This window comes from Arachis hypogaea, chromosome 2, assembly GCF_003086295.3.
Source record: "Arachis hypogaea cultivar Tifrunner chromosome 2, arahy.Tifrunner.gnm2.J5K5, whole genome shotgun sequence".
NCBI classification, from domain to species: Eukaryota; Viridiplantae; Streptophyta; class Magnoliopsida; order Fabales; family Fabaceae; genus Arachis; species Arachis hypogaea.
In genome coordinates, this window is record NC_092037.1 from 9,384,818 (window position 1) to 9,400,826 (window position 16,009).

At 36.4% G+C, this 16,009-nt stretch overlaps 2 protein-coding genes and 1 pseudogene across 3 annotated transcripts; 2 read left to right on the top strand and 1 right to left on the bottom strand.

The window, feature by feature from the left end:
• Window positions 1-99: 99 nt before the first annotated feature.
• Window positions 100-3,290, top strand: LOC112736718 (chloroplast stem-loop binding protein of 41 kDa a, chloroplastic). Its single transcript, XM_025786286.2, has 6 exons — window positions 100-764; window positions 1,044-1,165; window positions 1,464-1,566; window positions 1,666-1,804; window positions 2,387-2,664; window positions 3,002-3,290. The coding sequence occupies exons 1-6, from the start codon at window positions 360-362 to the stop codon at window positions 3,182-3,184; spliced, it is 1,230 nt and encodes a 409-aa protein (XP_025642071.1). The 5' UTR covers window positions 100-359; the 3' UTR covers window positions 3,185-3,290.
• A 538-nt stretch (window positions 3,291-3,828) lies between these two features.
• LOC112718165 (RAN GTPase-activating protein 2-like) lies at window positions 3,829-5,081 on the bottom strand (annotated as a pseudogene).
• Window positions 5,082-9,249: 4,168 nt separating this feature from the next.
• Window positions 9,250-12,820, top strand: LOC112736728 (uncharacterized). Of its 2 annotated transcripts, XM_025786298.3 has the most exons (6): window positions 9,459-9,846; window positions 9,941-11,044; window positions 11,122-11,235; window positions 11,510-11,664; window positions 11,762-11,963; window positions 12,364-12,820. In XM_025786298.3, the coding sequence occupies exons 2-6, from the start codon at window positions 10,499-10,501 to the stop codon at window positions 12,547-12,549; spliced, it is 1,203 nt and encodes a 400-aa protein (XP_025642083.1). In that variant the 5' UTR covers window positions 9,459-9,846; window positions 9,941-10,498; the 3' UTR covers window positions 12,550-12,820. The 2 variants fall into 2 exon arrangements, with proteins under 2 accessions (XP_025642093.1, XP_025642083.1); XM_025786308.3 differs by having other exon boundaries at window positions 9,250-11,044.
• Window positions 12,821-16,009: the final 3,189 nt, after the last annotated feature.

Below are 16,009 nucleotides of genomic sequence, written 5' to 3' on the forward strand. Positions count from 1 at the left end.
TATAGAAGTAAACCAAATTATCTAACTCTGAGACTAAAAGAAAACTTTTGTGTGCATTCACCTATACAATAAGAATATAAGATCAACCTACAAAATCATGTGGTTAACACTTCACTACACACACAAAAAACTGATGTGACATGCAAGTATAACGCTATAACTATTGAATCATAACAAATACATTCACTACTTATTGATATCTGAGGAAAGTTTTTGTAAAAGTAATTCACCTCTCAATCAAATTCTTACAATATTTCCAAACCATAACTCTAATTGTTGGTTACTTTATCTGAAACTGTTGGTTCTCATTCTTCATTGTCTTTGAGGAACCAAGAAAGCAAAAGAATTCAACAAACTCAATGGCCACACTTTCTTCTTCTTCTTCAGCTTCTTTGCTCTTCTCTGCTTCCTCTTCCAACCTCTTTCCACTCTCACATTCTTCAACTTCACGCCTTTCTTTCTCTTCTTCCCTTCCTTCTTCTTCTATTTTTTCAGCTTCTTCTCCAACCTTTCTAGCATACCCTTCATCATCATCCAGGCTTTTTGCAACAAGCAACAATGATGGTGGTGCTGTTTTCAGCATCAATGCAAGTGCTGCAGTGAAGAAGAAGGTTCTCATTGTGAACACCAACAGTGGAGGACATGCTGTGATTGGATTCTACTTTGCAAAGGAGCTTCTTGGTTCTGGCCATTCTGTTACCATACTCACTGTTGGTGAAGAATCCTCAGATAAGATGAAGAAACCCCCTTTTAACAGATTCTCAGTTAGTCCTCTCTTTCTATCTTACTACTATGATTCTCAATAACATGTTATCAAAGCACAAAAAATGCATGAATATGAAAATATCTTTGTTTAATAAGGTGATTTGTTAAGGACTAATTTGTCTAGCATTCGTCTTTTAAGTATTAAATTCTCGGTCCATAATCGATTGGGACTAGTTTAGTTTGTTAGTGTTTCATTCTTTTGAGGATCAAATTGTTCTTTTCACTGGATTTAGATTCTTGCATTGAATGAATATTCTGGGGTTTGACAACATGTTTAGGAAATTGTGAGTGCTGGAGGCCGGACAGTGTGGGGAAATCCGGCAGATGTAGGGAGTATTGTCGGAGGGGAAGTGTTTGATGTGGTTTTGGACAACAATGGCAAGGATCTAGAGACTGTGAGGTTTGTAATTTTGTTCTTCTTGTGTTCAAGCTTTGATTTTGTTTACAATTTCTCTTACTTTAAGATATCATACCACAATATTAAAATACATTAACATCCAAATCTTGTACTAGTAAATGAGATCGGCTACATGGATCAAGCGACATTACTGCAAACTACCAATTTAATCTTTGAAAGACTGATACACTTACAAATAAGTACCTAAACAATGTCATATTAGTTAATGATACCTGTATAATGGTTCTTAAGTTCATGGAATATGTAAGATACATGTGCAAATGAGAATCTTCACTTGCAGGCCGGTGATAGATTGGGCAAAGAGCTCTGGTGCCAAGCAATTCCTGTTCATAAGTAGTGCTGGAATCTACAAACCTACAGATGAGCTTCCACATGTTGAAGGGGTAATGTAAAAAAAAAAAGTCTCATTGTGATCCCTCATAGCTTATTAACCACTATGAAAATGTGCTAAAAAGTGATAATCCTTTCTGATGGTGTTGTAGGATACTGTTAAAGCTGATGCTGGCCATGTTGCAGTGGAGAAATACCTTGAAGAAACTTTCAGCAGTTGGGCATCATTTAGGCCTCAGTACATGATTGGTTCTGGCAACAACAAAGATTGTGAAGAGTGGTTCTTTGATAGTAAGTGGAAAATACCCTCAAACAAGCTTTGTTTTCGGTGTTAATAGCTACACACTTTACATTTAAATAACCTCTAAGTAATTAAGTCAAACACTTTTACTTATGGGACAATATATAGACTAAATTCCCGTAGTCTCTCAAATTCACAGCTTTCACTAATTTGGTCCCTCGTATCCCAATTGCACTATGCTCAATCTCGGATACCATTGGGATCTGAGGGACCAAATTAGTGAAAGCCTTGAATCTGAGGAACCACTACGGAGATTTGTATCGAAGATAAACTGATATAACCTTAAGAACTAGTTATAGTATTTGTTTGAATATGTGAACATATGTATCATAATTAGGGTGATATTATGTGATTCATAAGATATTAAGTATTAACTATGTTAATTCTTTTTAGTTTATTCCCTCTCTTATAAATAGGTAGTTTGTATTGTATCATAGGCACACTCAATAAACATCAGAAACATTCCTCACAGTTTTCCTTGTCTTTAGTTTCTATCAGTTTTGAATAACTTCTGTATTGATATAGTTAATGGTATCTATTCTGAGAAAGAGTAAGTGTCGCGCGATTCGCAGGGATTGTCCGGGACAGGCCGGTACTGATTCCGGGGTCAGGACTGCAACTGACCAACATATCTCATGTTAGGGACTTGTCTTCAATGCTTACTCTAGCTGTTGAGAAACCAGAAGCTGCAAAGAACAGCATCTTCAACTGTGTGAGTAACCGTGCTGTGACTCTAGATGGAATGGCAAAACTGTGTGCTCAAGCTGCAGGGCGCCCAGTGAACATTGTCCATTATGATCCAAAAGCTGTTGGTGTTGATGCAAAGAAAGCTTTCCCTTTCCGCAACATGGTAAAAAATTACTAGTAACTTGCACCTTTGTGATCTAACTTTACTAATCACACAGATCATTGAAGTGGTTATAAGTTTATAACAAGAGATCGTTGTGCTAGCATCTTGTTAACAAGTTTAGTAATATATGTTTGGTTCATTTTCTCAAATAGAATATATTTTTGGGGGATCATTTTATTATTTACATCTTTTGGAGTTTATTTTGTCAAAATCCTTGCAATATATGAACACTTTTAATAATGTATATTTTCTTAGACACTCAATTATACAAGCCAGATAATTTTTTTATGAACTTAATGTCTTTTTTCCTCATTGAACTTATGTATTTATTATGCAGCACTTCTATGCTGAACCAAGAGCAGCCCAAACAAAATTGGGATGGAGTCCTACTACAAACCTCCCTGAAGACCTCAAAGAGAGGTTTGAGGAGTATGTAAAGATTGGGAGAGACAAGAAGCCAATCAAATTTGAGTTAGATGATAAGATATTAGAGGCCTTGAAAGTTCCAGTACCTGTGTGATCCATGTATAATTTCTTTGTCTTTTTTATTAAAAAAATTATGTATAAACATTAATTTGACAAAGTGTATTACAGAAGAAAGTTACTTCTCTACCTGTTCAGAAAAAGAATCTATGAATATGACCTACATCTCCAACAGAGATCTAGTTCTTTACTATGAAAATAACACCAAAAAAAATCTCAAATCTCAAACATAATTTGTTACCAATAAAGGGAATGTCTATCATACTTTGAGAAATCATTTCTATTCTACTACATGGCCTTAAAAGTTTAAACTCATCATTATGTAAAACAAAGGCAAAGATAAAATAAAAATAGATAATAAAAGAGTATATATTAGGTATTCCAGATTCTAGTAGATTATTCAACAAAACGACCAACAAAGTAGCAATCTTCTAGTCTATAGCTCTAAGATTATCTGCATATGCATAATATAAAAGGAAGAGAATAGATCAACCAAGCAAAGATAACCAACAGCCATAGAAAATCATAATTGAGCCCAAAATATTCTAAAGCTAATACCATTTCTTGTCTTTCAAGACATGCATATACCTGGTAAGCTTTAAAAATTTCAAGACATGTAATTCAAAGTCTAAGATACAACAGATCATGACCTACAATCAATTTAATATAAAAGTTGGATGCTTATGTCGTATAAATCTTCCTAAATCTCAAGGCCCTTCAGTTTTGATTCCAATTCATCGCGGTCAGCATCTTCTTCAGCCTCCTCATCAATGTCTTCTCCTTCAGGATCATTCTCATCCAAAGCACCCAGCATATCAAGTGAATTTTTAAACATATCCTTCAACTCCTCTATCCCTTCATCAGATATGAAATTAGCATTAATGTTTAGCAACTTAAATCCAGGTTTTTGCACAACAGCTTCAGCCAAAGCCCTAGCTCTGGACCTAGTAATTGAATTTGTGCTCAAATCAACTTCAAGTAATTGGCCATGACCCTCTTCCAATGCCTTGCCGATCAAAATTGCACCTTCATCCTTCAGTTCATTCTCAGACAAATTCAACTTGGCAAGGAACTGTTTTGATGATACACATGCCACTAAAGATGAAGCAACATTTGCAGTAATGTCATTTCCAGCCATATCCAAAACTTCCAGTGATGGTGCAGATTCCTTGAGTGCATTTGCAGGGGATTCTGCACCATCATCCACACCAAACATGTTGTCACACAAGTCAAGCTTCTTCAAGTGTTTACAAGTTCCAAGTGCTTCAGCCAGGACAACTCCACCATCAGAACCTACCCTGGTAGATGAACAGCTGCAGATTGTTTCACAATTTCAGAAATAGCAATTGTCCCTTCATCTCCAGTCATGTTATTATGAAAATGAAGAACCCTGAGTTTCTCAGTTGAAGGAATCAATTCAGATACTGCTTTTGCAGTTTCCTCTGATATACCATCATTCATTAAATAAAGCTACTCCAAGTTATTTTGTGATTTTAGGAGGGACTGAAATGCTCTAACTCCCTTTTCACCTGTGGCATTATTTGACAGGTTAAGATACCTTAAAACACAACCTTCCAGTGCACAAGAGAATATAGTCATCACTTCAAGAGCTTCTGCTTCAGGCCTGCCAGCAATAAAATCCGACCAGTCTACTTCCTTCAATTGATCCTTAATTGACAGTAGGATGGGTTCAGCAACTTGAGCAGCTTCCAAGCCAAACTTCTGTTACTGAAACATATCTTAGTATAAGAGCTTGGTGCCCTCAATGGCTCCAACAGTTCTGCAGCTTCCTCTGTGTCAACGAAGGCCCTGCGACCACCAGATATGTCAAAAACAGTTTCACCAATTACAGTGGCCTTTTCAGATACCAATACTCCATCCTCCTTCACTCCCGGGCCTCTTTTCAAAGAATTTGGATCCTTCACTACCTTATTTCATATAATTATTTCTACTCTCTAGCCACAAAGCTTAGTTTTGTGTATCTACCACAACAACAAATAGCATTCAAGTTTGCGACACACAATACACAACAAAAGCAGCCCATTCCATAAGTCATGAACAGATAATGATGTGTCCAAAGAATAAAGAAGTACAATTATGTAATACTTTTTCTTATCAGAAACAATCAAGATTAAGAATCAATATAAACCTAATCAACCATGAAATTTAGATTCTTCCAAAGAACTATCACACCTAAACTATGTTATATTGTGGTAAAAATGTAATATTAATCATCACATAATTTTGTCGACCAAATCATGAAGTCTGTAAGTTGGGTCAGTAACTGGGGCCTAAACTGAAACAAAATCAAAGAACCATAGTATGCATATTAAGATTAAGATTATGATATACATATTGTTGCAAAGATGAGGTATAATATTAAGATTAAGATTATGATATACATATTGGTCAATAACTCCAAAACACAATTTAAAAGCTATTTAACATGAATTCATAAGATGTCAATGAAACGAGTAAATTCTCATAATGATCTCTGAATTTTACATATTTATCTGAAATAGTTCTCAAGATCTAAATTTTCCTATAATAGTCCCTTAGATAAAACTTTAGGCACTATAGTAGTTCCTATGTCATTTTTGGTGTTGAGTCAGTTATAAAAGTGCCGATGTGATCATATTTTGCCACTTTAGACAGTCCTAATATCTTTTTCTTCATGTTTATTCTTCGATAATAAATAATGATATAACCTCGACATTTTATTTATTGTGTAAATGTGTAATTACCCTATTAGTTCTATAAGTTTTATAAATTTTTAATTAAATATTTATATTTTAAAAACTTTTAATTAAATTTTTATATTATATTTAATTTTATAATTAAGTTTTTATTTGTATAAAAAGTATTAAATTAACGAAATATTTTTTGTAAATTAAATATATTAACAATTAAAGATCTAATTAAATATTTGTCTTTATATTTTTTGAGAAAATTTTTCATTAATTTTATTATTTTGTATACAAAAAAATATCTAATTATAAACTTAAAAACAAAAAATTTAATTAAAAACTTTATAAATACTTAATTATAAATTTAATAAAACTATAAAAATTACAAAAATAATTAAATATTTTGGGTTGCATGTTTTTTATTTTGTGTTTATTAATTTTTCTAATCCAAGCTGTATTAGTGAAAATTCGGCTAATCTAACTCAATCTAACTGAATTTTTATGAAAAGAGTAAAGGCATTTAAATTAATATTTTTTAATTTTAATACTCCAATAGAGGTAAGTCTCAAATGGTTCCTAAAATTACCCTCGAGTCTCGTAGTGATCCTTGAAATTAAAAATTATTCATATTTATTCCTGAAGTTACACTCCATGACTCAAATTCGTTCTTCTGGCCAATTTCGTCCAGCTGGCACAATCGAAAAGCTGAGTTGGACTCATTGGTGACACGCTGTCAGCACAACGACTAGCTGACGTGGCAACATAAACTATTTTGATTCAATTTGGTCCCTAAATTGAGGTTAAAAATCCTAATCCCCAATTGAGTCTATTCTCCTCTCTTCTCCATCGCATCAGAGGTGATTCTCTTCTGTTGCTTCTCCTATAGTGTCTTCTCCATCTTCAAAAACTACATGATTCCTGGCAAAAGCATTAATGAACACTTATCCCAGTCTAACAAAATGGTTCTGGCATGCCACAGAGTTTGACAATGTTAATGAAAAACAACTCAGCAGTTAACATAGCATTGTAATCACCTTTAAGCAGTAGAACGTGTGCTGTGCATATTCGAAGAGTTGATCAATTACTACTAACACCACTGTGAAATTATGTGAAATTGGCAATCCTGTGATAAACTCTAGGCTTACATCTTTACAAACATTTTTTCAGGAATCAATAGTAGTTGTAATAATATGGAATTCACATGGGCACCTTACTTTTATGTATTTTATACTAATCTTATCTAATAAAATTGTGTAGAGTATGATATAAATTCTTATATTCTAACCGTCTTACTTTGGGTGCATCAAGCGGTTTATTACTATTAATATTTTTACAGATATCATCTTATGTTTGGAGATATATCTGCTAAGGCACCTCACATGCAATTATTTTTTAAGTTATTTCAAACTATAGGGTGTTTTGGTTATTTTTCCATTACGTTTGTGAGCTGTGTTATCATGAATTGTAACTAATGTCTTACTTTCTTTTCCTTCTTTTATTGAAAATTTAAAGTAATTTATACCTCATGGCTATCAGGTTTTAGATTTCTTGGCACGGTAAATGAAGTGCATAGGTACTTGTTTTTTGAGCTTATTATCATTGAAACTTCTGTAATGGCTTTATTATCTTATAAATTTTTATTTTCTTTGTGATGGCATTTTTTTTGTGGTTTTGACTATTGATTTACAAGATATGTGATAGTTTGTAAAAGTAATTTATATCCTTCATTTTCATTTTTAGGTAGTAGATGTAAATTTAACAATAGACACAATAATGTCATTACAAAATTCATCAAATACCTTTGGTCATGCCGTCAATCCCTGCCTAGCACACTCTCCTTCTCCATTCTTTCTATCAAAACTCCAAAAAACCACCACCACCATGTCGAACAATTAGGAGTAATTTTGTTGGATACTTGTGGTTTTTGAAGGGCGATTTGAGTGAGATTCTTGATACTGTGAATCAGAATGTAGTCATGGTGTGTCTTGAAAAAGGTACAAAAGATAGAAAAATATTAGATTTGATAAAATCTACACTTAAAGAACATCCTTTGAAGTGTGTGTCTAGGAATGATGAGGAGAAGGAAGAGTTGAGAAAGGTTAAGAAGAGGAGGGCTATTAAGAAGAGGATCCTCAATGAGAATGAGCCGAAGTCGGACCCATATTGGTTGAGAACTTTCTTTGGTTTTGCGCCAAAAGAGGCTGCTAAGGTATATGGTTATTGTGGGATTTTAAGTCCATTGATTGCTAATGTCTGCCTTAATAAATTGGATCTCATGATGAAAGGGATGATTATTGAATTTTTTAGGCCTTGTAAGTTTGATTCAATATGACGGTATTTAATTGATGATGGTTATCATAACCCTGCATGGCCGGAGTTTGTTCCAGCCAGTGAAAAGGAGAAGACTAGGCAGATGGATTACATAAGATATAAGGGTCACTTCTTAATTGGAATTAGAGGACCTAGGGAGGATGCAATGGAAGTTGGGAAGAAAATTATTGAGTTTTGTGTACTTACTTTCGGATTAAGGTTGGATATTTTGAAGCTAGAAATTGAGTATATTTTAAGGGGATCCAGTTCTTGGATCATATAATATGCCGGAGGGTGATATACCTAACATTGCGTTACGCTAGTTCTGGAGGTAACATTGTGAGTGAAAAGGGTGTTGGAACTTTGCTTTTGGTTACTGCTAGCATGCCGCAATGCATTCGTCAATTTAGGCATCTAGAGCTGGTGAAGGGTGACAAGGACTCAAAGCCACTTCCTTGTACTTCTATGTTGTAGTTTTTGAAGATGGAGAAGACACTTTAGGAGAAGCAATAGAAGAGAGTCACCTCTAGTGCGATGGAAAAGAGACGATAAGAGACTCAATTGGGAATTAGGGTTTTTAACCTCAATTTAGGGACCAAATTGAATCAAAACAGTTTATGTCGCCACGTCAGCTAGCCGTTGTGCTGACAGCGTGTCACCAACGAGTCCAACTCAGCTTTCCGGTTGCGCCAGCTAGACGAAATTGGCCGGAAGGACGAGTCTGAGTCCTGGAGTGCAACTTCAAGGATGAATATGAGTAATTTTTAATTTCAGGAATCACTATGAGGCTTGAGGATAACTTTAGGGACTACTTTGAGACTTACCTCTACTCCAATATGAAATTACTAATTAAGAGACTAAAAATGATTACAAGTCAAATTAGTTAGATTTCGCACGTTTGTTGAGAAGTGTACTTTTATCACTTGTGTTGATATGGTTTTCTTCTCTTTTGGTATTTATGGCTGTCCATAGAGGGAAGCATGTATGGAAGCTGCCAATTACACCCATCACAATGCAAACAACAAGAATCACCAAAACTTCTGAAGGGAAAACCCATGTCAATCCTCTTACAATAAGAGCAATCAAAATGGCCAAGTGCCTTCCTGATGATGAATGGAGAATTTGTGGTAATTGAACAATAAAAAACGGAAGCACAGATATAACAAAAAAAATCAAAGAAATGCACGTTGGATGAACCGGCTGAAAGCCGCTGAACCAGCTGGAACCGGCCGGTGGGACCGGAAGGGACCCGGTCGGTTCTTGTGAAGCGACGTCGTTTTGCGCGTTATTAAGAAAAAGAACGCCTCAGTCCTCACCCTCATTCCTCTTCCCTACAGTACCCCCCCAACAGAACACAACTTTTCACAGAAGTCTCCCCCACCGGCGACGCCGGCCATTCCGCTCAGTCACCTTGACACCTTCAGAAATCAGAACCAAGCTTCCCTCTCTCAAAGAAAGAAAAAAAGTGACAAACCCTAGCCTCCATTGTCGCCGACGTTCTTCTCACCGCCGTCGTCCCGCCGTTCTTCGCCATCTTCTTTTCTTGGCGCGTCGCCAGCTTCTTCGCCTGGTCCAGCGGCCTCGTCGTCCGTCGCCAGCTTCTTTGCCTGATCCAAGCTTCATCGTCCGTGGGGTTCTTGTCGCTGCCGTCACATTCTTGCTCCCTCTCGTTCATACTCGTCTCGTTCCAAGACCACCGAAGGTTAGTTAATTTTTCTTGCTTACTTTTTTTTTGTTTTTAATCTGTTGTTTATAAAAAGATGTGATTGGGTTAATTTAGTTTTTAATGTGTTCAGGGAGATTGAGCGAGGATTTTGGCTACAAAATAGTGAAATTTTAATGATCACTCGTAAACCTCGTGTATATTAGATTCGCATGAGTTTGAATTTTGAAAAGATTTAGGCTTTTTCTTAAAGAAATTATCTTTTATCATTTACTGTGTTCGTTCCGACATTGGTTCTGCATCATCATCGTAGACTACAACTGAATTTTAAGAAAGATATATTTAGAATCTTAAATTTTTCAAATCTTTGCTCAATAGTTGGCTGTTTTGTTGTTAGTGAAGATTCCTTCACCAGCGAGATTCTCGGGTAAATCTTCACAAATGAAAAATCCTTTTTTTGTGAAACTTAGATTTGATTAGATTTTTTTTTTTCACTCTCCGATTATGGTTCCGTGTGTATTGCTGTTTTGAGATATCAAAAGATGAGTTTGACCCTATCCTTGTTCTGATTCGCTTAAAGATTTTGCATTTATATTTAAAAGATTCTGTTCTAGATTTTCCGAAAAGCACACACATTATTCGAGAGAGAGAGTAGCTGGCAAGCATTCTTTTATTTTTTTTTCCCAATTAAATGGAAGATGATCATAATACAAAAGTAGCTCAAGAGCTTCAAATACAAAACTATAGTAGCGATGGTAATGGGAATGAGAATGGTAGTGGCGGCGGCAGCGGTAGATCTTCGAAGAAGCCGAAGCAGAGAAAGGTGCCACAGAGAGGACTTGGTGTGGCAAAGCTTGAGAAGATAAGGATAGAAGAACTGCAGAAGAAGAATTTTGCTACCGTTCAATTGCATCAACAAGAAGATTCAATTGCATCAACAAAACCCACATATATGCATCCACCGATCCAAAATTTTCATCACTCAATTCAACCTGCTCCTAGATCACAAGCTGAATTTAGGCCTATGTCACTCCAACAACAGATGTTGGATGCTAAGGTTCCGGGCACCGGCACTGTTCCATTGACAAACAGTTCAGGATTTGAGAAGGAGATGTTTGTGGTTGATCCTGCAGCTATACAGTTTCTACCAAGCTTTTCTTTTGAATCCAATCCTGTTTGGCCTTTGCCTAATTTGGGCCCGAGAGCACCACAATTTCATCATCAATTGACTTCCATGGTAAGATTGAGATAACTTCTTGTATGAAGTGTTTTCACTTGTGATCTTTGTTAAGATTTGTTTTCTGGGATATGTAGGTTAATGTCTCGCCGTCCGGAATGTCAACACCACCAATGCTTCATTACTCAAAAGAGCCCCCTTCAAACCAAAATTGTAATGTTAACGACCTGTTAGCAAGGCAGGCTGAGAAGGTAATTGCAATTTGCCATAGTAATTCCAATTTTTCATTCCAAGGTAGCCTTGGAGCTGAGTTGTCTCGGATCGGGATGCTTGTGCACCAGGCTCCCCTTTTAACCACATAGTTCTATGTAACATGGAATTTAGACAACAAAATACCGAATTCCTTGGTTTTGGATCATGCTTTTTTAGTGAATTAAGTAAAATCATATAGCAGGACATTAAAGTAAACTTCACTACCCTGGGAATTTGTTTGTCTATAATGTAGAGGTTTGAAACTTGATACAGATTATTGGCATGAAGAGGCCTTACCCCTTCTGCCTGGATGCTCCTCCTGTGCCTGCTTACAATTATAAGTTGCATCCGTTTGCCGAGACGCAAATGAATGCCGCAACTTTGTGTAATAGCGGATTCAATTATGATGCTGGCAATTCAAGTCTAAGGTTGTTGATTTTTTTATTGTTTCTTCTATCACATTATTGTAGTTGCAACTTGCAAATGTTGTTTTGTCTCACCATGCACTATATTAATCATCTGCAGGGAACTGCCATCATGTTCTGCTTCCAACTCAGAGCTAAACTCAAGGAAAAGAAGCAAAGAAAATGAGAATTTCAATGGAGATTTTCTAACATTGGCTCCTCCTACTCCTACTTCATCCCCGCCTTCACAGACGAAGCCTTTTTCGGCTTTCCTAGAGATTCCCAATCAGGACAATCCTGAATCTGAATCTCCATCTTTTCAGGTAGGAAAAATCATTTGTTTGTTTGGTTTAAAATTTTTTGAATAAATGTCTTTTCTGGTTCCTAACCATTTGTCTTACAAAGCGGCTCTTTACAATTCAAAAATCCCGAATGATTCTTAATTATTCCAGTAAATGGTGACATGCTGACATGTTAGGGGATGCTTAGACCATTTACTTAAATAGTTGGGGACTGGTTAGTACTTTTTGAATTGTGGATGACTGTTTCGGACAAATTATCAGAGACCAAAAAGGGTATTTACTCAAATTTTTATAATTCAATCTTTGCCTTTGTTTTCTATTTTGCTAATTTCATTTTTCCATCTAATGTGATAATATTTAGTTGCTTCTGAAGTTGTTATACTAATTTCGTTCTTAATTTTCGATTTTGCATTCGCTAAAGGGTACTATAGAAGATCAAGTTCCTCAACCGCAAGCGTTCAACCGGTTCAATCAACAGGAGCAACCTTTTTATTATTTCTTCCCTCCGGCGGCCCATGAGTTGCAAACCGGACTTTCAACAGCTAGAACTCCCAATGTTAATGGAGCTAAAGAAAATATTGATCTTAATTTGAAACTTGGAAAATAGAAGATCAAGTTTCATCCTCCTAGTTTCATATGTATTATGATCAAACTTTTAGGCCAGTTGTTCCTCATTATGAAACTTTTCATAGTCATATGTTAGGTTAAATTTTTTGCAAAGTGGGTAGATGTTTATATGTTTGCACATGTAAAAGTTTGAGTCTGAAAGGACTTGAAATCGTGGCCATGTGTAAATAGAGATGTTGCATTACTTTGTTTCTTTTTACATAAAATACTAAATATAGGGATGACCTCTCACCAATCTCAATTTATTTTTAGGCTTTTAGCACATGTTTCGCTTTCTTTCTTATGCATGCCATCTTATAAGTTTTTCTATAAATTAGGACATTTGATTGGTCACCTTTTTACCTAAACTACATAATTAATTCAAAAATATTCTATGACATAATCAGAGCAATTAACTACCGAAATAATCAAATATGACTTGGTAACATAGATACTCAAATTTTTTAATACTAAATATGTATTTTTATAAAGTGATTGGTTAAAAGCTTATTTTTTGTAACATGATTGTAATTAATTAGGGGCATCAATTTGAATGACCTTTGTATTATCAAAAAAGACACTTAAATATCAAATATCTCACAATTATTGACTCTTGTGCGATGAAAATTCCAATCCCATCTATTTTTTAATGGAGTTTAACTGATGAGTTAATATTTTTAACCAATATCAATTAATATTTTAAATTTTTTTACAATAAAAAAATTAGTTAATATTAATTAATTAAAAATTAATTTTCTATATTTATTGTTTCAAATTTTTTAATAGCAAAAAAATATGTTTTTTACTGTAAAAAATAGTATGTTAATTAACCTATATGATTAAAAATAAGTATACATTAAAATTAATCATAAAAATTAATTATTAATATAAAATATATATTAAAATATAATATATAATTTAAAAATATTAAATTATATATATATATATATATATATATATATATATATATAACCTGATTTTAATGTGTAAATAATATTTTTGGATTAAAAATAAGGTACATGCTGCTCTAACTATGCTAAATCATTAATGTTACGGTGGGTAACCGGAGATGGATGGTTTGAATGGCGTTGGATGGTCCAAATGTATGAAGGAGGAGGGCTCCGAATGGATCTGCAACTCGGGAGACTCCGTCCGACTTGTTTGCGTGAGGAGAGGGGGGTGGTACCTGCAAAGACACTCCGATGCCTAAGTTAGCGAGAGTGTGAGCAGGTCTAGAGAGTATTGGACTTAGAGATACCTGAGGGGTGTCAGTGTATTTATAGTGGTGAGCCAATAACCACTGTTGGAGTAGTACCATATCTTTAGGGCGCTAACCGTCCCATTATCTTAGGGAGGTTAAGATATGGCTTGATGAAGCGGTTAGAGAGATTTTAGGGGCGGTTACTCATTTGAATGAGTGTTTATCTGCCAGCTAATTTCGTGCCCGACTTCTTTAAGACGAATCGTAGTCAACACCGACTTCTTGACACCAGGTCGGTGCGTAGTAAGGCTCAATCCTCTGGACTAAGCCTTTCTTTTGGACCTGGGCCTTTATTATTGGGCCAGGGTATGAACAGTGCCCCTACTTGAGCCCAAGATCTCTTTAGGGCTTGGGTTCAAGTATTTAACTCGGGTTCGTAGCCGACTTTCTTGGAAGAAACACGGGTTTTTAAACCGACGTGATTTTCGCGACCTTTTGTTTCTGACAGTTACGTCTATTCAAGCGTCGTGTCCGTTAGGGATGCACTTAGGGATTGATGGCCTTGGTAACGGTGCACTCTCATTAATGACTGCTCCGTTTTTACCATTATGCCCCTTAGCATGTTTATAAATACTTTTCCTCTCTTTCATTTTTCCGTTTCTGCAATCTTTCAAATTTCTTCTTTCTTTGTTCGTGCTGCATTCTTTCGTTTGGAGACTTCTGCTTCTTCCAACCTTCACTTTCGGATAAAGGTTAGCTTTTCTTCTTTCACGACACGCCTTGTGTTTGCATGCTTTTGTTTTGTGGGTAGATAGGTTGGTCTGTAGATTTTGGCTTCGTATCTCCTCCCTTTAGAGACCATGTTTTTTTATTTTTCTTTTCTTTTTTCTTTTTGTAGGTTTCTGTCACCTTTCATAAGAAAAAAGAAAGTGGCTTCCGTAGATGTTCTTTCTCAGTGGGTTGATGTCACGGTCCTAGGGGAGGAACCCTTGGTCGACGCTGAGTTTATTACTCATCTTCGTACTCACCACAGGATTTGTACTTCGGAGGAGGAAGAGCAAAAATATGAGTTGGTAATCCCGGGTCCGGAAGACCGGGTTTGTTTTGGGAGGGCCAATGAGGCGGCCCCTCATTTTTTCTTTATGTATGAATGTATGATCACCCGTCTGGGTGTTTTTCTTCCTTTTTTGGATTTTGAAATATCTGTTTTGCACCACTGTCGAGTTGCCCCTACCCAACTTCACCCCAATTCTTGGGGTTTTCTAAAAATTTATCAATTTATTAGTCACGCTTTGGACTTTCTGACCTCTTTGAAGATTTTCTTCTTTCTTTTTCACATGACTAAGCCCTTCAGTGGGCTAAATAATAAGCAGCAATGGGTGTCTTTCCGAGCCATACAAGGTCGGAGAATTTTCACCCTTTTTGACGAATCCTTCCATGACTTCAAATATTATTTTTTCAAAGTGCAAGCCGTAGAGGGTCACCACCCCTTTTTCCTGGATGAGAATTCTTCCCCTCGCTTTCCCCTTTATTGGTTGGAGGCCTCCCCTCGTGAAAAGTATGGTCTAGACGACCTGGACGAGGTGGAGGCGGCCATTGTGGGGTTTTTCCGAGAAGTGTGGGGGAGGGCCCCATACTTGGACACTAGAAAATTCCTCCAGGGATCGCCGACCTTTGTTCAGTCGCAACTAGGTAGTATATGTATTTCTTATTTCCGACTTGCATTTGCCGACTTTAAGGTTTGCCGACTTATAATTTTTTCTATTTGTTTCTTTTGCAGACATGGCAAGGAAGAATGCTCAGGAATCTTACTAGAGAGTTCAGGAGGCTAAAGCAAAATCCCGGGCCAGGGCTGTCGGTGCCAGGGCGATCATCTCTTCTCCTCTTCCTCCTCCTCCTCCTCAGAACGTGGGGACTCCCTCTCAGCCCATTGTGATTTCTTCTTCAACCTTTTCTCGGCCACTCCCTTTCGCCCGACTTCTTCCTGAGCCAGAGAAGAAGAAGCGCAAGACTTTAGAGTCTGGCTCTTCTTTTGATGGTGGGGTTAAGGCGGATGCTCTTGCATTCGTCCGAAAGAACATCTATCCTCATATAAGTATGGATGATGTTTCTGTTTGAAACCACCTCACCATTCTGGATGAGGAGAGTTTTAGGGCGGCGGGTGTTTGTGGCAAGCTTTTGGATATCTTTGAGAAGACTCCTCTCAGCTCTTTGGGGGTAACCTCGAAGGTTGAGGAGTTGGAGGGGAGGCTTCTTTCTT